Source organism: Corythoichthys intestinalis, chromosome 17 (genome assembly GCF_030265065.1).
Source record: "Corythoichthys intestinalis isolate RoL2023-P3 chromosome 17, ASM3026506v1, whole genome shotgun sequence".
Lineage (NCBI taxonomy): Eukaryota > Metazoa > Chordata > Actinopteri > Syngnathiformes > Syngnathidae > Corythoichthys > Corythoichthys intestinalis.
This window is the reverse complement of record NC_080411.1, coordinates 9,574,691-9,596,770: the sequence shown is the minus strand read 5'-3', so window position 1 is coordinate 9,596,770 and position 22,080 is coordinate 9,574,691. Positions and strand designations below refer to the sequence as shown.

The window sequence follows — 22,080 nt, the reverse complement described above, 5'->3', positions numbered from 1 at the left end:
GCATTAAGTGTGAATACAAAATAAAATTCCAGAGTGTTTCTTCAAACTATGCAGGATTGCATTTTCATTTAAAAATAAATTAAAATACCTGAGCTTAGCTTCAAATGGTATTCAAAAAAATAATAAATGAGGATCTAAGTACAACAAGAGAACAATTGGCTAAATTGTATAGCAAAAACCCACTAGCTTAAATGCGATGAAATGCTAACGTTTTTTTTTTCAATGCTCATAACAAATCGTTCAAACACATATTGACACAAAAAAACTGCTAAATATACCGATAAACTAAATTACAAATGCATAAACAAACATGCGCTCAAAGAAAAACTTACCTTATTTTGGTCTTAACAGGGAGTAGAACCATGTTAAATGAGTTATGTCACGTTCACTGTTGCCACTAAAGGGCAGTATATCTACCCAAATCAATAAAGCTAAATGCAGACACTTTCAAAACAAACCATTAAAACGCCACTCTAATTAAATGAATACTCGAAGCAGCAAAATTTGATTCGAAGTTTTTTTTTTTTTTTTCCCCCTAATCGAATTACTCGAGTTAATCGACAATCCACAACAAGACGCTGAATTTTGAGGGAAAAAAAATGTACAATTTTCTAGACTATAACTATGGGATTCATTTTGAATGGATATTTATAATCTCTATAAAGGCGAATTTTTATGTGTGGTTGTCTGTGTGTTCATGTTTTATGGACGTTGAAACGTCTGGGCGGATTTTGACGAAATTTTTTACAGTTGTACTTTATGTGTCTGGAAGTGTTCTTAGGAGAGTTTGCAATCCGCAGACCTCCATTAGTGCGGAAAAAACCCCGCCAAAAATTAGCATTGAAAATGACAATTGTCACTTTTTCGCCCGAGCAATGTCAGGCCATTCTGCTAGTAGACAATAAACATTAGTCATGTATTTTTTATGTTGTTATAGTTTGGACTACGACATCAGTTAGCTGACGGGAAAATTGACACTCACGCTTCTTGTAGGCTGCAATGATGGCTTTAATCTCAGCATTAGATCTGGAAGCCAGAATATCGATGAGACACGCTTCCTCTGTTCCGGCTCCCTGTGGTCATATTATGTATACTCAGTAGTAGTATGTTACCCACAAACCATGTTGTAATAATACAACAATTCCAAAACTCTAATAAGTGTTTTGAATTTCTTCTTGGAGCACGAAAAGAGCAAATCTGACCTTCATGGCGTTTCTTAGCTCAGAGGCGTCGTACACGGGTGCCGGCATTAGCAGACCCAAAACCACGCTCCGGAAATCCCCACTCAGCTCTGAGGACAGTTCATCAGCCAGGTCCTGAGGAAGTGGGAGACAAACCCATTCAAAACATGACCAATCATTATGATTTGCATGGCTAAATGTTCTGGTTTTGCGTTGCCAGGGCGTCCTGCACACGCTACGTGACTCCAGTGGAGTTTTTCTATGTATATATGTGCATAGGGCGGCAACCACCTAGGTAAGCAATCCATACACTAATGCTTTTTGAATGAAAATATAGTGGAGTGTTGTTTTGACAATGCAAAAATCACTATACAAACAGGAATCCAATGCTTATTCACAAATGGCTATTCAAGTCTATTTTTTTATTGAACCTATCCTCCCCCATAGATAGCATAGAAAATGCGACCTGATTGTACAGGCGACAGGACCATCTTTTGAGCAAAAGATGAGTCTGTTCCAATTGCAATGTCGCAGTTGGCTTTCAAACTACAGTTTTATGTGCGAATTTAAATGTGTTGTGATGATTTTGTTGTGGTTTTGAGTACATCACAACAGGACGCTGGATTTTATTTTACAAAAATGTACAATTTCCCAGATTATTACTAAGGGATTCTTTTCGGTTGTTACTTATTATGTGTTATGCCCGCAATGGTTCATGGGAGGTTGTGTCAACCATGTCTGAAAGAGGTGGTTGCCATTGTTATGATCAGGTGTTTTCTGTTCAATAAAGGCGCTTTCTCCGGGGGTTGTGCGGTCATTGGGGCACCAGAGCAGCAAGTGTGAAACATAAAAATGGTCTCTCATTCTTCGCCAGTTCGATCGCCACAATACTGTACATATTGATGGAAAAGCGATTGTGCATTAACCCCTTTATGATGCCCTTTTACTATTGCTACATTCCAGCTACAAAGAAGAAAATAGATAATTAAGCACCCTGCGATTTTGCAAGTTCCCTCACTTAGAAATCATGTAGGGCTCTGAAATTGTCAACATGCTGTAGATGCATGTCCACTGCGAGAGAGATAATCTAAAAAGAAAAATCCGGAAATCACAATGTAGGATTTTTTTAACGATTTATTTGTGTATTTGAACACCTGAGAAAACAAATGTTAATATATGGTACTTGGCCTTTGATTGCAATTACAGAGGTCATACGTTTCCTGTAGTTTTTCACCAGGTTTGCACACACTGCAGTAGGGATCTTGGCCCACCCATCAGTCAGATTTCTGGGCTGTCACTGAGAAACAAAGAATTTGAGCTCCCTCCAAAGATTTTCTATTGGGTTTAGGTCTGAAGACCGGCTAGGCCATACTAGATCCTTATGCTTCTTACGGAGCCACTCCTTGGTTTTCCTGGCAGTGTGCTTTGGGTCATTGTCATGTTGGAAGTAGAGCAGGGCGGTAAACCGAAAATTTACCGTTACCGAAATTCTTCACGATGACCGACGTAATTTTGACCATGTCGGTAAATTTGGTAATTTAATAAAACAAGAAAATATAGTCTTTTCATCCCGCTTTGACTCTGTGTTGATCGGCTATGTTCATTCCCCTTTAAGAAAGCAAACAGTGTGCTTACGTATGGCGTCACGTGGTTTTCAGGAAGCCAAACAAACAGAAGCCCGGTAGGCTAACGCTACAAGTATGTGCTGGTCCCAGCTCTTTTAGGTCTCTGACCAACTCCTGTCTTGTAGTTCTGGGCTGATTTCTGAGATTGACAGTCATGTTTAGCTTCTTCCATTTTCTAATGATTGCTCCAACAGTGGACCTTTTTCAACCAGCTGCTTGGCAATTGCTCTATAGCCCTTTCTAACCTTGTGGAGGTGAACAATTTTGTCTCTGGTGTCTTTGGACAAGTACGGAGTAAGTAAGTAAGTAAGTAAGGAGTTCAAGTTTGAGTCTTACTGATTGAATGGGGTGGACAGGTGTCTTTATGCTGCTATCGACCTCAAACAAGTGCATCTGATTCAAGATAATACATGGTGTGGAGGTGGACCTTTAATTGGTGGACTAACAGGTCTTTCAGGGTCAGAATACTAGCTGATGGACAGGTGTTCAAATACTTATTTGCAGTGGTATCACGCAAATTAATTGTTAAAAAAATCATGTGTTGTGATTTCTGGGTTTTTCTTTATAGATTATCTCTCTCAAGGTCGACATGCACCTACAATGAAAATATCAGACCCCTCCATGATTTCTAAGTAGGAAAACTTAAAATAGCAGGGTGTTCAAATACTTATTTTGTAGTTTCTATTTGTTTTGAAACAATACTTGTCACTTCTCAATATGTGATAAATCTCAGTCAACTTTAACGTCACAAATTTTGCCACAGCAAGTCAGTCTAATCATTATCAGGGTGGCAGGAATCCAAGTTGTACTCATTTAATGAATATATGATCTGGATTACAGCAAATATTTGGCTACTGCATACTTTTTATCTATCCGACAAGGTGGTGCGTCACTCCCTCCTGCAAATTACAAAGCTCTCACTGTTCACGTTTCTGTTCTGTTATCCATTTCTTCTTTTCCACTGTAATGATTAATAGACCCATTATCAGCACCATAGCAACAAAGCCCAAGTCTGCTTTGTGCACAGAGAAAAGAACAACACAAAGGGACCAAGTTGTGAAAACATCTGCTTTTTTTCAACTCTCCAGCTGGTTCATTTTGTCCCTTTGCATAACTAGGATGTGACAAAACGCCATTCTTTGTATTCTCACCTTCCCCACTGCCCGTTTGAAGGCCTCCTTAATACGCTGCCTCTGGGCGATGGTGCGATGGGCTAATACTTCGATGATGGCGGCTTCGTCAGTGCCTGCGAGACATTTTTCCATTAAAAAAGATGACAATGGTGGTTTCAGCGCTTATGGGTGAGGCATCTGTCACATGATTTGGTCAGAGAATCAGAGTAAAGTGAGTTAGCCTCCACAGAAAGAGCATCTGTTTGGGATAGAGTCAGGGGAGGATGATTAAGCCTGCTAACAGAATCAACATTCCCTCTACCCACTGATAGAAACGTGATCGTGGCAGCTATACAGGCCTGCATTCTTGCTGCAATGTATTACAATGTGTAATAACACACACATGCATACAAATGACGCACAACACAAGGCCATCAGCATGAATGGACTACAGAAAATCTGTGCAAGATGGAATTTTTGACTTCCCTGACAAGTAGGAGGACTTGTTTGTTTTTCCATGACACTATTATAACGAGACTCACCAGCTCCCTTCATAGCCTCACGAAGTTTCTGCATGTCTGCCTCAGGGTCGAACCCAGGCGCCTCGGTCACTGTTCCACGGTTTCCAATCTAGTCATTAAAAAAAAAAAAAAAAAATTTGATAAGTCAAGAATGCGGGTGGAGTTTAGTGGTGCAGTGTCTTAATTTACAGGGAAAAGTAATTTCCGGACTATAAGCCGCTACTTTTTTCCCCTCATTTTGAATCCTACGGCATATAGTTCAGTGCAGCTTATTTGCTTATTTATTTGGGTTAATACACAGGTGTCAAACAGATTCCAGAAAGGGCCAAGTGGGTGCAGGTTTGCTTTCCAACCAATGAAGAGGACATCTTTTCACCAATCAGATCTTTTACCTGTGTAATCAGTTAAACATTTTTAGGTGCTGCTTGTTTCAGTAGGAAGTTCATTGGTTAAACTCTCTGCACGGTATCGGTTGGAACAAAATCCAGCACCCACTTGGCCCTTTCTGGAATCGGTTTGACACGTGTGGGTTAATAGGTAACACTTTATCTGACGGCAGCGTCATAGGACTGCCATAAGACCGTCATATTTATGACATGACACTATCATGGGCATTAATGAATGCTTATGACGAATGTCATTAAGTATTATTAGGAAAATTATGTCACTAACTCCATTTATTTCTAGCTCGGATCTTTTACATCCATTCAAAAGTGAGATACTTTGCCAGATGACACAAAATGACATCTGTTATAAGCATTCATTAATGCTCAAGGCAGTGTCATATCATATTTATGATGGTCTTATGACAGTTTTGTGGCACCACTGTGAAATAAAGTGTTACCAAATACCATAGCTAGCAATTAATGAAACAAATGTAACAGTAACTGAAGAAATAATTATCACAGAACATGAATTTTGATTGTTATAAACATCTGTAGGGCTGCAATGCATGCTATGAGGCATGTTGGACGACAAAAGTGTTGGCAGCAGAGGTTGACTGTCTCCTTCAAGGGAGTAGTGATGGCCAAATGAAGCTTCTTCAAGCAAAGCAGCTAATTAGTTCAAAGCTTCGTGGTGGTTCATTTGGACTTAAAGTCTTATGATGCCTACTGTCAAATAAAGTTTTACCTGTTAATATCTTTTGGTGTAAATATTCCATAATGCAATGAGGGCAGCTGTAGATTATAGGCCAGTGCGGCTTATGTATGAACAAATGCCATTTTCGTGTCAAATTTGGTGGGTGGCGGCTCCTAGCCAGGTGCGCCTTGTAGTCGAAAGTTACGGTACTTTTTTTTCGTAATGTCTTAAGGTCACTACATCCTATTTTTCTTTTAGAACATGAAAATATGCACAGGAAGAATAGGTGTAATCTGTGTTGTTTTCGACAACAATGATGATAATGAAAATATTTAATCAACGAACAGTTTTTTCATGATGATGACGAGCTAAAAATGTGGCTTGGGAGACTGGAACGTAGCGAAATGAATGCCAGTTTTCGTCCGACAAGACAAAAATGGGACATAGTTTCTGTCATATGTTCACGATGCGTGACATTTTCATACTGTACATCAGCTTGCATTGTAGCAGTGTTTGGGTCGTGTAACTCATGTGAGATTTGCTGAGTCTCTCCCTCATTCTCCTCACCGGAGTTTAGCTTGGCTTCGCTACATTTTGCTTGCTTGAAAACACATGGTAAGATTTAGTTTTTTTTATCTCGGCAAGAGAGAATATGAAATGTTGCTTTAGCTTTTAAATGTTTGTAGTAAAAAAACACACTGTATGTAACTCGCCGCGTTAGCATAGTATTCGCGTTAGCATTAGTATTAGCATCAGCGTGGCGAGCATCCTCTTAAATGCTCGGACAATTTTTTTTCCCCTCTCTATACAATTCGTGGCTTCTAACTGGGTTTAATTGAAAATAATGTACAGCTTTTCCTGCTAAGTATGTATTATCATCACAAAGTTGATGTTTTCCTTATAGACGCTACAATATGTGCTCATCAGTCAATGTTCATTCGAAATTGTCGGAAACGTTTAGTTTTAGACTAAAACGTAAACATTTTGAGTGATTGTTGAATAAAACTAGATGAGTAATTTGTATGAGATTTCGTGACTAATACTAGACGAAGACGAACACATTTTGAAATGACTAAAATTTGACTAAGACTAATAAGTATTTTCATCCAAATGACGAAGACAAAAATTAAAAGGGCTGCCAATAAAAACACTGGTAGTTCAGATAACATATTTTAGTAAACGGGAAAAAGTATTGAAAATTAACTTAATTGGCTCATATACAAGGTAGTGCTGGATGATTTTATGTCGCTGTAACGATGAGCAACGATTTAGTACAGGTAGTCCCCGGGTTACGAAGTACCCGACTTACGCGATTTCGACTTTACGACGCCTGTCTTGACATTTTTTTTTATTTTACTTTTTTTATGTTGACTTTTGTTTTGTGGTGCATGCTTGTATTTTGGCGCAGGAAGCGTACGTGTGAGCATTTACACACCGCCCATCCCACACATGCGCATATGAGGAAGAGCGCAGCCGAGCGAAGAGGTGACAGCCTGCGCGCACATTTGTTGCTTGTGAAACATCCAGAGACGACGGCTGTATAGAACCCCTTTTGTACTGTTTACTGTGCGTTTTCAATTGTGGTCGAATACTTAGGGCGAGTTTATGTAACTGTTTTTGATGACCTGCGGACGCCAACTGATACATGCTAATCGTTTGTTAGTGCTGTATCAGCAGCTACTTGTAAACGCAAATTAGAATGGCTGTTATTCAAAATGAGACGGATTTCATTTCATTTTATTTTAGTTTTATTCTGCAAGTGTTGATGTCATGAGTAGCTGAATAAAGTTGCCAAACCACAAGGACGTCTGACATCGCCATTTCGGAGCTTGGCTCGCTGTCTAGCTAGGACTTCGCTGTAACGTCTTGGCGAGGACAGTACAATGACGTATAATATGTGTTTTTGTATAGTGTTTTGTTTTTTGTTTTGGTTTTTAATTTATAGGGTGTTTAGAGGTATTTAAACGGTTAATTCCAATTTACGTGGAAATCCTGGTTACATCACCAGCGCAGGAACGGAACTCGTTCATAAAACGGGGACTACCTCTAATCTAATTGTAATATGCATTTGTTACACGTTTTGATGCCTTTTTATGCATTATAAAATCTTTATAACTGAATTGGGGGGCTTGGATACATTCGGGCATTTCCAGGGAAAATACGTCTCTACTTACAGAATTTTCAACTTAAGAAACTACTTCCAGAACCAAATATTTTAGGAAGTAGAGGTACCACTGTATAGTAAAATATTGTGGAATGATTTCCTGACCCATGTTTCGATAACTATTATGCGGCCGAATTGTGTAATCATCGTTGTCGTAAGCCTTGTATTGCAAATCGTATCACAGTATGGCTCAGATTAACATTTAATTGATATTCAGTCAAGTTCAACACAATAAATAGGGCCAAACTTACCGCAGCCATAGTGAGATGAGATGAAATGTCTGTACCAGGGGTAAGGGGAAGCTGCAAAATAATGTCACTCAATTAACATGGAAGCAGTAGCATCAGGTAGCATTGTTCCTAACAACCCTCATTAACCCCATCTCAATAATGCATGCTCCTCAGCATCCAATGGAGCTTCTCACTCATTCGTGTTTGCCTGTTGACAAGCTCTCTTGTGTTCCAGCTAATTCCATTAAGAATTGTTTTGCATGAGCACACCTGTAATTAAATCAATAGCACTGCAGGGCTCACTGTCCCCACCCTGCGTGGATCATTTTACATGCTGACATGTCCACATAAAGTCCAAAATGTTCTCTTTGGGTGTTTACACTAGTAAATTTAATCCAATTTAATGTAGCAGTTGGTTCATCTCCCAATTTTCTTCAGCGCTTAAGGTCACATGAGAGCTGAGAACCTGAGGTGTTCCTAGGATGTTCAGAAATGTTTCATTTAATTTGCCGTAATTCATTATACTGGTGGCAATCCCTCCACCCAACTTCGGGAGATTATTAAAGTGGGATTTATCTTTCAATTTACTTTTTAAATTACTTACAAACGTGAGCTGATGATTGTATTAAGTCATATATTCTGTTAAAAGCTTTGTTACAGCTGCGGTTGTGAAAGCGCTGTTTAAATAACAGTTGAGTAGATATTTATTACTGGTTATTATCCATCAAGGAGAGATTCAACTAGTTAAACAATGAGTGATCAAGCATGTAGATACTGTTAACATAAGAGTTGTACTGTACTGTTTGTTTAACAGTCAGACCTGAGGGTTGCCGTGTGTGTGTCATCAACACACATTTGACTCCTTTAAGGATGTAAATACTCACGAGGATGCATGTTTGCAGTGTACACTACTGCAACTATTACTTTTTCCTTTCAGTATGCTACCTATTCGTCATCTATTTTATACAGCACTTGTCCTCAATCGCAAGGTCAGGTACCCCGGGGGAACTTGTGGGACACTTCCTTTACCTCAACTAAGCTTTCCCCCACAATAATTTGGAACAGAATAAGTATTTTGGGAGCTGTAGACTTAATTCAATAATCTATTCAGACAGTCACGTACATTCTAAAACATCCTATGAACTAAAATCTAAAGGTTCAGACTATCTGCATCATTTCTCCTGCATTGTTCAAGTCTACTCTCCATTACTGAGTGCTGTTTAACTAAGATAAAAAGCTAATAGCTAAGCATAAGGTGACAGTCACATACAGAGAGGAGATCAGCTGCATGTAATTATTTTTGTCGTTCTAAACTGCTAACCGTCTGGATATTGATATCAGAAGAAGTTGAGCTTTTGCTGATATTTTAGATTTATTTCCAGGAAGGGTTTATTACTGGACTGTCTCAGAAAATTAGAATACACAATATTCTAATTTTTTGAGACAGTCCTGTGTATATATACAGGACTGTCTCAGGAAATTAGAATACACAATATTCTAATTTCCTGAGACAGTCCAGTATATTCGGTATTGATGGTTTTTGTCCCCAAGTACCAGTTCAGTTCAGTTTAAGTTTATTGTCCCCTAAGAAAGGGAAACTGGTCTCACAGCAGGTAAGCCTACAGATAACACAATACTAACTCATAGACATACAATGAATAACACACAGACTACAATTTAAAAATGCTATAAACAGCTTTGCATTCTAAGTGCAAGAATTGCACAAATTTAGCAACCTAATCGCACTTGGTAAGAAGGAGTTCTTTGTCCTGTTGGACTTAAAGAGCATATGCCACGAGAAAAAAAGTCTAAAATATCATTATTATGTGAATTAGAATCATATTTTGAGACGATTCGACTATATACAACAATTTAGCAAAGCACAGATGACGAGAAATTAGTCTTTTAATCTGCCAGTTAGCCACGCCTACCATTATAGGGCTTTAGCGTCCCCAACAGGTGGATGACATCAGCGGTAGACTTGGTTCATCGATTTTACTATTCAGCCCATTGAGGGGAAATTATTCAGAACGAGGAAAACGCGACGAAGAAAGCCGCAAAATGTCATTGTTTCAGTCTCTCTACTCCAATATTTTTACAGGATATTCTTTTTACCCAAGTATTTTTCCCCAATAGCTATATAAATGGCTTGAGAAGGACCAGTCAGCCCGTTGAGGGGGAACTATTCACAACGAGAAAAACGCGACGAAGAGAGCGGCAAAATGTCATTGTTTCTGTCTCTTTACTTCAATATTTTTACAGGATACTCTTTTTATCCAAGTATTTTCCCCAATTGCTAAATAAATGGCATGGTCATAACAAATAACAGTCTTGTGCTGAATGGAATATGAAATAATAAAAATGCATTTATTCAGGACGACATGGCAAAATGACTCCATAATGGTCAAAACTGTCGACTTCACCTTTACTGTCGCACCTCCCGAACGATATTTTATGACACCTAAATCGGACACATGTCATTTCCTTTCCCCGGCTTCGGAGAATGTAAACGAACCAAATGGCGTGACAGCTAGCCGACATGCTAACCCGAACCGAGTGATGTTTCAAAGTCTTCGAAGCGGAAAATCACACATAACTAGCCCGGATTATTTGTCATAAAATATCGTTCGGGAGGTGCGACAGTAAAGGTGAAGTTGACAGTTTTGACCATTATGGAGTAATTTTGCCATGTCGTCCTGAATAAATGCATTTTTATTATTTCATATTCCATTTAGCACAAGACTGTTATTTGTCATGACCATGCCATTTATTTGGCAATTGGGGAAAATACTTGGATAAAAAGAATATCCTGTAAAAATATTGACTAAAGAGACGGAAACAATGACATTTTGCAGCTCTCTTCGTCGCGTTTTCCTCGTTGTGAATAGTTCCCCCTCGACGGGCTGACTGGTCCTTCTCAAGGCATTTATTTAGCTATTGGGGAAAAATACTTGGATAAAAAGAATATCCTGTAAAAATATTGGAGTAGAGAGATTGAATCAATACAATTTTGCGGCTCTCTTCGTCCCGTTTTCCTCGTTCTGAATAGTTCCCCCTCAATGGGCTGAATAGTAAAACCGATGAGCCCAGTCTCCCGCTGACGTCATCCACCTGTTGGGGACGCTAGAGCCCTATAATGGTAGGCGTGGCTAACCGGCAGATTAAAAGACTAATTTCTCGTCATCTGCACTTTGCTAAATTGTTGTATATAGTCAAATCGTCTCAAAATATGATTGTAATTCACATAATAATGCTATTTAAGACTTTTTTTCTGCTGTCGTATGCTCTTTAAGCTTCCTTAGGAAATAAAATCGTTGCTGACCCTTTTTGCAGATATATATTATTTATATCTGTATTTGCATCAAATTTGAGTTTACTGTCTATCACAGTACCCAAGTATTTATACTGCTCTACCACTTCTATACTTCTACCTTTTACACAAGTGGGTTGAGTAGGAGCAGGTTGTTTCTTCCTACAATCTATAAACAAATCCTTAGTTTTAGAGGTGTTGAGTTGGAGAAACGATCTGTCACGCCAACTAACAAACTCGTCGACCACAGGTCCATGCTGGGATTCATGTTTCTGTAGTAAACTGACAATGTGTCATCAGCATATTTCAAGATGTGTCTATTTTTATACTGACTCCTACAATCATTAGTGAATCGGATGATTAGTAAAGGTGAGAGTACACAACCCTAAGGGGAACCACTAGAAGAGACACACCTTTCAGAGAGACAACATTACTCTAACTCTCTGTGTTCTGTTTATTAAAAAGTCCATTATCCAGCTCACAAGATTACTTTAAATATTAAATTCTGCAAGTAATTTATCAACTATGTACTGTAAAACATGAGGCTGGATTGTATTAAAAGCTGAGGAGAAATCCAAAAATAGTAGCCTGGCATGCTTACCTGGACCCTCTATAGGTTTTTAATGATTTTTTTTTTTTTTTTAAATTGATTGACAATTGCTCCTAGGCCATTTGACCTTTTGACTCCAAACCAGTGCAGGGTCTAAGTACTTTACTTGGAGATCAAGGCACACCTTTTAGTTTTCCAATTTATCTCTTCAAATTTTAAAATGATTTTTAAGATTTATTTTGTAACTTCAAACTTCAATAGCTCCTAGGCCATTTGACCTTTTGATCCCAAACCAAAGCAGTGTTGAAATACTTTACTTGGAGTTCAAGGCACACCTCTTAGTTGTCCAATTTATCTCTCCATAATTCTTTAATATATATATTTTTAAGTAATTTCCAACTTCAGTCACTCCCAGGCCATTTGACCTTTTGACCCCAAACCAGTGCAGGGTTGAAGTACTTTACTTGGAGATCAAGGCACACCTCTTAGCTTTCCATTTTCTCTCGCCATAAGTTTTAAATGATATGTTAATTTTTTAGAGTAATTTCAAACTTCAATAGCTCCTAGGCCATTTGACCTTTTGACCCCAAACCAGTGCAGGATCGACGTACTTTACTTGGAGATCAAGGGACACCTTTTAGTTTTCCAATTTATCTCTTCATAATTTCTAAATGATTTTTTTTTTTAGATTTATTTAGTAACTTCGAACTTCAATAGCTCCGAGGTCATTTGACCGTTTGACCCCAAACTAGTGCACGGTGGAAGTACTTTACTCGGAGATCAAGGCACACCTTTTAGTTTTCCAAATTATCTATTTGAATTTTTTAATCATTCTTTAAAATGTAATTAATAACTTCAAACTTAGACCATTTGATCTTTTGACCCAAAACCAGTGCAGGGTAGAAGTACTCTTCTTGAAGGTTGGGGAACACCTCTTTGTTTTCCAATTGATCTATAATTTTTTTTTCAAATTTTTCATGATTTTTTTAATTGATTGACTTGATTAAAACTTCAATAGCAGTGATGTCATTTGACCTTTTTATTCATTATCAGTGCACATTCGTAGAACTCTCCTTGCTGTTCGTGGATTTTTCTTTTTTCCATTTAGACAGCTACACATTTTCCATCTGTTTCTGTAAATCCTAGCACAAATTGAATATGATCTGTCAATATACACACTTTATACACACACACAATTATAGAAAACGCGTGCATGATTTTACAAAAGTTTTTATTAGGCATTTATCATTCTTTTTTTTTTTTTTTTTTTTTTTTTTGACCACGGGACTACACTTCCGCGTGACGTAGCAGTCATGTTTTTTATACAGAGCTATTCCAACCCACACACGCCGTCTGTCGCTGTTTGGTAAAACCTGAAAGGGAAACGCAACAGAAAAGAAAGTGTGGCTGGCTTGACTATGAAATTAGAAAACGCGGCTCAGTTCACCACAGTGGTTTATGTATACACACACACACCACCACCCTGAGATTTCCCTGTGATTTCTGCATCTCTGTCCAACCTGACAGGCGCCCCAAAACCGCTGATCGAGAAATCCACGTCCGTGTCTTTAGAATACAGCCATGATACAGGCATTCCTATATGCCGGCAAATGGTTTGAATTTGCTTGAAGCTCGTCAATCTTGATCCTTAGTGACTGAGCGAGTATTATTGTAGGGAGAGGAATACGGAGAATTTTTTGTCGCTTTAACCCAAGTTGAACGCCACCTCTCCTCCCTCGCTTCCTCCCCTTACGAGAGTTTTTGCGATCATTTCCAGGAGACCTGTGCCTGGAGATCTCTGCTAGAATATCCCCAGTTACAAGCAGATTAAAGTTTATATTTCCCAAACTCGGATTGTCCCATTGCAACAAACATTCCCGTGAGCACGTCCTTACCTGCTCAAGTTGCTGCCAGCTACTTCCGCCTTGGACATGGTAAATCCATAAGAAGAGCGCGTAATATATCACCATGACTACTGCTTAATGAACAATCGTTTCTAGTCTATTTTCATCAAGCAGCAAAATTAAAGCAGGAAAACTTTGCAGCAATTCTGACAAAGAAAATGCAGACAAACAAGCACCTGTTGCTGGTCGCTATAGACAGAGTAGCGCCCTGCCCAGTAGCAGTATAAACTGGTAAAACTTCTTATCAAAATCTTAAAACCAGTTCAAAAATTGCGTGAATTTGCATTTTGCAAATTTGGATCTCAATGAGGTTTTAAGTATAGCTACAATATGCAAAGGCATGAAGGGGGAGTGTGATAAAAAGCACTTTGAAAAGGCAATTTATTGAAAACAACAAATTAACTGAAATAGGCTTTTTATCACCTGGTCAAAGGTTTAAGACCATTGCTCAAAATATTACAAAAAAACTTCTCCAAACCTGGGGAAATGTTCATTATTTAGCAGTATTGCCACTAATCTTATGACTAGGGCTGCAGCTATCGATTATTTTATTAGTCAATTAACCTAAGTAATCGATTAATCTTCTTAATCTATTTGGTTCAAATAATTGAGTAATCATATTACGAACATTTAATGTGCTGCAGAATGATATTTAGGAGATGTAAACAAGGGCGTAGGTTTGCATAGGGACGGTAGGGACATAACACTACCAACTTTTCAGGCTGCACAAATTGTCCCCACCAACTTTTAAGCAACATTATATGCATTATATAATGAGTTGTTATATAGGTACGGTATTTTTCAGACTATAAGTCGCAGTTTTTTTTCATAGTTTGGCTGGGGGTGCGACTTGTACTCAGGAGCGACTTGTGTGTGAAATTATTAACACATTATATCATTTCACATGTTATTTTGGTGTTTTGGAGTGACACTGATGGTTTGGTAAACTTGTTAGCATGTTCTTAATGCTATAGTTATCTGAATAATTTAATAGCTATGGCGATGTTCGCGTTCTGCCTTTGGCAATGTGTGTTCAATTGTATTATTGACATGCATGCTTTTAGTTTGTGGTGCTTTCACGCCCACGTGGGGGCGCACTTGCACTTGTTTATGTGAAGAAGAGCGCTCACATGCCAGAAGAAGACCGACAGCTACGTAGCTCTGAGTGAGTGGGCGAGTTAGCGAGAGAGAAACACGGCTGCGAACCTATGTTCATTGTTTATGCTTGTAAAATATATCTACAGATGCAACGCCTGTGTGTATTATCTTTTCTGTTGTTGCTGTGTGTTTTCCACCCGCGATCGGACACTTAGAGCCAGTTGTGTGGTTGTTTGAACGATGCGCTAATGCTAGCGAATGCATGATAACCATTTGTGCCATGTCATTGCTGTAAAAGCACCTAATTATCATTTATTTACGTTGATGCGAACCTGTTTAGTATCGGGGACGAAATTGATTCAGCAAATTATACGGATGTCCAGCATCGTCATTTGGGAGTTTAGCCCGCTGAATAGCCAGGACTGAGCCGTAGTGTCCTGGTGAGGACAGTATATCCCCATTTCGTTGTTCATGCACTGTACACTGTACAGTTATTCAACATGTTGTTCTCTAATCTATTTTATGTTAAATTGCCTTTCAAGACATGTCTGATCTATGTGTTGGATTTTATCAAGTAAATTTCCCCCCAAAATGAGACTTACAATACTGTGCAAAAGTTTTAGGCAGGACACCTGCCTAAAACTTTTGCACAGTACTGTATATTTTTATCATATTATGTATATACAGGATATACTGTAATAACTGTATGTATATATTTTCCCCAAGTGGAAGCTTCCATGATCCTAATAAATTCAATAATTAAAAAAAATATATATACAGTTTTGTGCAAAAGTTTTAGGCAGATGTCCTTCCTAAAACTTTTGCACAGTACTGTATACTCCGGTGCGACTTGTATACGTTTTTTTTTTTCTCTTCGTTGGGCATTTTATAGCTGGTGCGACTTATCCTCAGGTGCGACTTGTAGTCCGAAAAATACGGTAATTTAAATTGTCTTCCCATATGTTGTAAGGATAGAACTGACCCTACCGTTATCAAGTGAATTATTTTCATTATGGTCAGACTTACATTTACCCCTTTTCACTTGCTGAATGTGCCTGTCCATTCTTTTTCCTTCTCAGCAGCAGCCACTGTAAGTAATTTAAAAACATGCCAATGTTGTGGAGGTGGGAAACACACCACTACTAGTTTTGTTACTGAAAGTCTGACCTGCATCAGAGTTAGCATAATATTAAACTGAGTGAACTTGTAAACCTGCAAAACTCGAGTAGGAAGCTGCTTAGAGAGAAGTGTCCTCCTGTATGCGTTTTCAACTGTTAACGTTAATTAAACTGTGAGAAATGTAGTGACCTCTACTGGAAACTATAGAACCAGAAAAATGTGAGCAAGCAGCTGTTTAGAGAGAGAGGGGTGGTGCATAACCTCACATGCAACAACATAATCATAATTAACTATGTAAATAATTTTTTTCTTTTAGGATGCCACGAGATACCCACACTAGCGTTGCGATGGACTAGTCGACCTAATCGACGTAATAAGCACCTCTGATTTAGCCTATCAATTAATTAAGTTCATATTCATGAGAAATGTAGTCCTGACCCCGTTCACCCAATCTGTTTGGTCTTACTAATATCCAATTACGAGTAAAAAGTGTTCATGCAGGCTATGCTGTTATATCATCCCTACCAATGTTGAAACAAAACGTACGTCCTTGAATGTAAAACAAAGGGTTGCTAAGATCGCACTTTCAAAAGACCACTAAATGCAAACACAAAATAAAATTCCCAAGTGTTTCTTCAAACTATGCAGAAATGCAACTTCCCTTAAAAATAAATTAAAATACCAAGTCAACAGTTGCCACTATATACGTATTTATCGTAAAAAACTTCAGGCGTTGTGGCCAAATCGTTAACCCAGCAGATGGCGGAAATGCTTCATGATGGGGGTAAACTGCCAACAAAAACAAGAAGAACTACTCCTTCCCCCCCTACTACTAGGAGCCATGTCATCGCAGGCAGGCGCTGCCACCCAGCGGCCGGAGGGATTCTCTTCAAATTGGTCCCGTGAAAAATCATAAAAACCGGACATTTTTATGAATTTATAAAACCCGCCCGAACGACGAGGATACTACGTGAAAGTAGGACTTGTCCGGGTAAAAGAGTACGTTTGGTCACCCTAACTAAAGCACAGTCAGTGCGGTGTTCGGGACGCAATGAGGAATGGACCGAGAGTAAACATTAGCCTTGTTGGTAATGACAATGCTCAACTCACGGCTCTGGCTCTACTCATACCACTAGCTAGAAAAGAAAAAACAATAATAACTGACTGCTGCCGACAATCGCTACAAACTATGTCCACATAATGCTACGGTAGATATTACATGTATAAAGAACTAGATGCGAAAAGACAGACTCGGCGGAGTTAGCAGCACATGTAAAGAAAACTAGATGCAAAATGACAGACTTGTCAGCGTGAGTAAACAACCGCCATTTTAAAGCAGTAGACTTCCCTGGAAGACTGTTGTAGCGAACCTTCCAAGCAAACCTAATTAACTTTTGATCTAAAATACTCCTGAATCGGCAAAATCTTGACTTGAATCTATCTTTAAAACAGTTTTAAAACTTTCCCATGTCGAAAGTTGACAGAAGGGAAATTATGAAAATAACGGGAGCAATTTTAACACCTTTAACGGTTGATTCACAACATTAAAGTAATTGAATGTAGCTTAAAGAGCATATGACACGAGAAAAAAAGTCTTAAATGGCATTATTATGTGAATTAGAATCATATTTTGAGACGATTCGACTATATACAACAATTTAGAAAAGCACAGATGACGAGAAATTAGTTTAATCTGCCGGTTAGCCACGCCTACCATTATAGGGCTTTAGCATCCCCAACAGGTGGATGACGTCAGCGGTAGACTGGGCTCATCGGTTTTACTATTCAGCCCATTGAGGGGGAATTATTCAGAACGAGGAAAACGCGACGAAGAGAGCCGCAAAATGTCATTGTTTCTGTCTCTTTACTTCAATATTTTTACAGGATATTCTTTTTATCCAAGTATTTTCCCCAATAGCTATATAAATGGCTTGAGAAGGACCAGTCAGCCCATCGAGGGGGAACTATTCACAACGAAGAAAACGCGACGAAGAGAGCGGCAAAATGTCATTGTTTCTGTCTCTTTACTTCAATATTTTTACAGGATATTCTTTTTATCCAAGTATTTTCCCCAATTGCTAAATAAATGGCATGTTCATGACAAATAACAGTCTTGTGCTGAATTGAATATGAAATAATAAAAATGCATTTATTCAGGACATGGCAAAATTACTCCATAATGGTCAAAAATGTCGACTTCACCTTTACTGTCGCACCTCCCGAACGATATTTTATGACACCTAAATCGGACATATGTCATTTCCCTTCCCCGGCTTCGGAAAATGTAAACAAACCAGAAGCCGTGACAGCTAGCCGACATGCTAACCTGAACCGAGTGATGTTTCAAAGTCTTCGAAGTGGAAAATCACACATAACTATCCTGGATTATTTGACATGACGACCCGGTTGTCGATTATCTTAGTGGATCGGCAAACCGCCCGGCGGAGAGCAATTTACAGTTCGTTCCCCGGAGGAAGGTGGCTGGATTTGTTGTGCAGCTAATGTGCTGCTGCTAATTAGCATTAGGAGAGCTTTTTACATGCCTATCAATGATCAAACGTAAGTAGTCCTTCATTTAAAGGAAGTTTGTAGTGTTTACTTTGTAATCGCTGTATTCGTATTTGACATAATACAAAACAAGATGTTTACTCACTTCCTCGTAAGTCCAGTGGTCCCACAGTAAATATCCACGGTGAATGGGAACCTTTTGAAACTCCAAAAAGGTGCATACGCCTCTCCCTCATACAGAATGATTTTTCTGCAGCCGTTTGGCTGGCGTGATGCGAAAAATAAACGTATTAATCCGCAAAATCAGCTGAATCCTTCGTCCTCATACACAACAGTACGCTGTAGCGTGAAGAGGACGTCTTCTACCGTACACGTCACAGCGCCCTCCTCCTCAATGCAAGACCGAAGCCGGAAGTCACTCATTTTCATGGCGCGGGATTCAAAAAACTAAATAAAAACAGCGATCGCTTCCACACACATCCAAGCGGCCCATATCATTCAGGGGCATAAAATACCGCGTGTATTATTAAATAAACATGCTTTTTCGTGTCACAGGCACTTTAAAGCTGCTGATACAGAACGGGGACTTGAGTATTTTATTTACCGTTTTGAACTGTTGACTTGATGAAATAGTCCTTAATTTAAGCCTGAGAGGATTTTTGTGTAATTTTTGTAACAAATGTTCGAAACATAACACAAGCAGATAATAGCTGGGAGGAGGGCGTCACTAAACGATTCATAATCGAATCGTAGCCTCCGAATCGTAATCGTAATCGAATCGTTAGGTGCTAAAAGATTCCCACCCACCTCTACGTGTAATCTAAATTACAAATGCGTAGAAAAAAAAAAAGATCTTATGTTGGTCTTGAGCAGATGGATTCAGTCATGTTAAATGAATTATGTCATATTCACCGTTGCCACTAGAGGGCAGTGTATCAACCCAAATCAATAAAACTAAATGCAAACACTTTCAAAACAAACCATTATAAAAGCACTCAAATTAAACGAATACTCAAAGCTTTTTGTACTCGAAATACTCGAGTTAATCGATTAATCGTTGCAGCAATACTTATAACTAATTTTTTCATTGCCCCGTCCGCCCCCCAATTTGAAAACGGATATCTGTCCCTGCTCCATCAGGTCATAGGTGAGCTTGTGCAGCTATCCCATCTCATTATCAGGCAAAAAAAGAGAGGCACATCATCGCATAGATCGTGCAATGCTTAACAGTCAATCGCAGATTACATAGCACACAGGAAAACTAACTCATAACCTTAGAGTGAGAGAAGGGTGCTTTAACCACTCGAACATCGTGTTGCTATCCGAAATGTGCATTCATCCAGTCACAATCCATCTATATTAAAAATCTATTTATAATGATTTATGGAGTTTAGAAAATTGTGTTTGTAAATTATTTAGCATCGTTTGAACAATTAATATAGGGAAAACACATCTGATGTAGTGCTGCAACAAATAATCGATTAATAACAAGTAATTCAATTAGAAAAAAGCTTAGAATCAAATTTTGCCGTTTCGAGTATTTGTTTTATTTGAGTGGTGCTGTAATGGTTTGTTTTGAAAGTGTTTCCATTTAGCTTCATTAATATGCATGTGGGTGGATATACTGCCCTTTAGTGGCAACAGTGAATATGACTTAACTCATTTCACATGGCTGAATCCAGCTGCTCCCTGTTAAGATCAACAAAAGGTAAGTTTTCTTTGAGCTGATGTTTTTTTACTCATTCGTAATTTAGTTCATAGGTACAGTGTATCACAAAAGTGAGTACACCCCTCGCATTTCTGCAGATATTTAACTGTATCTTTACATGGGACAACACTGACAAAATGACAATTTTACACAATGAAAAGTAGTCTGTGTGCAGCTTATATAATAATTTATTTTCCCCTCAAAATAACTCAAAATATAGCCATTGATATCCAAATCCCTGGCAACAAAAGTGAATACACCCCTTAGTAAATACGTACATCCCCAAATGTCCAAATTGAGTACTGCTTGTCATTTTCCCTCCAAAATGCCATGTGACTCGTTACAGGAGTGGAATCGTTACAGATTGAAGAGGTGGAGGGGTCAGCCTGTTAGTGCTCAGCCCATACGCCACACTCTACATCAAATTGCTGTGCATGGCTGTCACCCCAGGAGGAAGCCTCTTCTGAAGACAGTACACAAGTAAGCCCGCCCGTCTCATCAAACCATAGGACATGGTTCTAGTAATCCATGTGCTTTGTTGACATGTCTTCAGCTAACTGTTTGCGGGCTTTCTTGATATACTTAAACATCTGCAGAAATGCGAGGGGTGTACTCGCTTTTGTGATACACTGTATATTTAGCTGTTTTTTTTTTTTTTTTTTGTGGGAATATGTATTTGAACGATTTGTTAAGAACATTGAATAAAAAGTTAGCATTTTATCGCATTTAAGCTAGCGGACTTTTGCTATGCAAGTTAGCCAATGATTCTCTTGTTGTACTTAAACAAATGAAGATCTATTTTTTATACCATTTGAAGCTAAGCTTGGGTATTTTAATTTATTTTTAAATGAAACTGTAATTATGCAGTTTGAAAAAACACTTGGGAATTTTATTTTGTATTCGCATTTTATGCTCTTTTGAAAGTGCAATCTTGAAATGTTCCTAATCCGATTAGTCGAACTAACTAGTTGATAGATTAATCGACTGCTAAAATAATTGATAGCTGCAGCCCTAATTTAACGATATAAAACCCCAGACCTACACTGCAATGTCACAATCATGCAACAGTAGGATTGTGCAATAGTAGAATTGAAAAAGAAATTTACGAATACATTTATTGCAAAACTTCCACCTCCAAAAGACATCGCTATTGAATTGTCGTTGGCACGTTGGTCGAGATTGTTAAATCAAAAAAGGTGAGTGGGGAAAAAAAGAAGTCTCCGTTAACTTGTTATAAAGTTGGGCACACCCAAAAGTCACTGAGTACACCCACAGAGCTGCAGTCTCAACTCATTGCGTCAAATTAAAGTGCAGGGAAAAGAGTAATATGGTTCACAACACTGAGGCCGCGTCGGAAATACAGCAAAAGCCTTACCTGAGCAGTTGATTGTGCAGTCCAATCGGAGACCAAAAGACAGTGTAAACTCGGAAACTCGAGCTTTTTTTCCCCTCAGCTAGCATCAAGCCCCTCCTCTGAATGATTTTCACCCCTTCTGCTGCTATACATTTTGCTGATGCGTTCAAGTAAAACAGGAACACAGATAGTTATGCCACTTCCTATCTCACCTTAGCGTTAAACATTTCGATTTTTTTGACAAAGTACGGATGTTACAGCTATACACGAATCAAATCACAGTTTGAGCACTTTATTTACTTTTTAAAAAAAAAACAAAAAAAAAACGAAGCTCTACAAGTGTGGCGTGTTACACAAGCAATACTGCTACTTGACTAATTGTCTACATTTTTCTCGAGATTTATAAAATAGCGTTATGTGTAGATGTATTTTACATGTCTTTGTAAGTTTCACCGCGAATTAAACCGAGTGACGAGAAATAAACCAGTTTGTCAATGGGGTTTTCTGGTATCACCCACTAGCCGCGAACGCCACATGTGACTACAAACTTGATGAGGGGGGAGATCGGCAGCTGCGTTGGTCATTGTTTGAGAGGACTTATAAGGGGAGATAGTTT

At 38.6% G+C, this 22,080-nt stretch overlaps 1 protein-coding gene across 1 annotated transcript in view; it reads right to left on the bottom strand.

The window, feature by feature from the left end:
- Positions 1-21,751, bottom strand: part of anxa4 (annexin A4) — a 37,902-nt gene extending 16,151 nt beyond the window's left edge. Inside the window, exons 1-6 of the mRNA XM_057819207.1 lie at positions 21,486-21,751; positions 7,935-7,985; positions 4,461-4,548; positions 3,958-4,052; positions 1,203-1,316; positions 983-1,073 (exon numbers count right to left, since the gene is read on the bottom strand). Of these exons, the coding sequence (XP_057675190.1) occupies positions 983-1,073; positions 1,203-1,316; positions 3,958-4,052; positions 4,461-4,548; positions 7,935-7,943 (397 nt within the window). The 5' untranslated portion in view covers positions 7,944-7,985; positions 21,486-21,751. The remainder of the gene's footprint in view (positions 1-982; positions 1,074-1,202; positions 1,317-3,957; positions 4,053-4,460; positions 4,549-7,934; positions 7,986-21,485) is intronic.
- Positions 21,752-22,080: the final 329 nt, after the last annotated feature.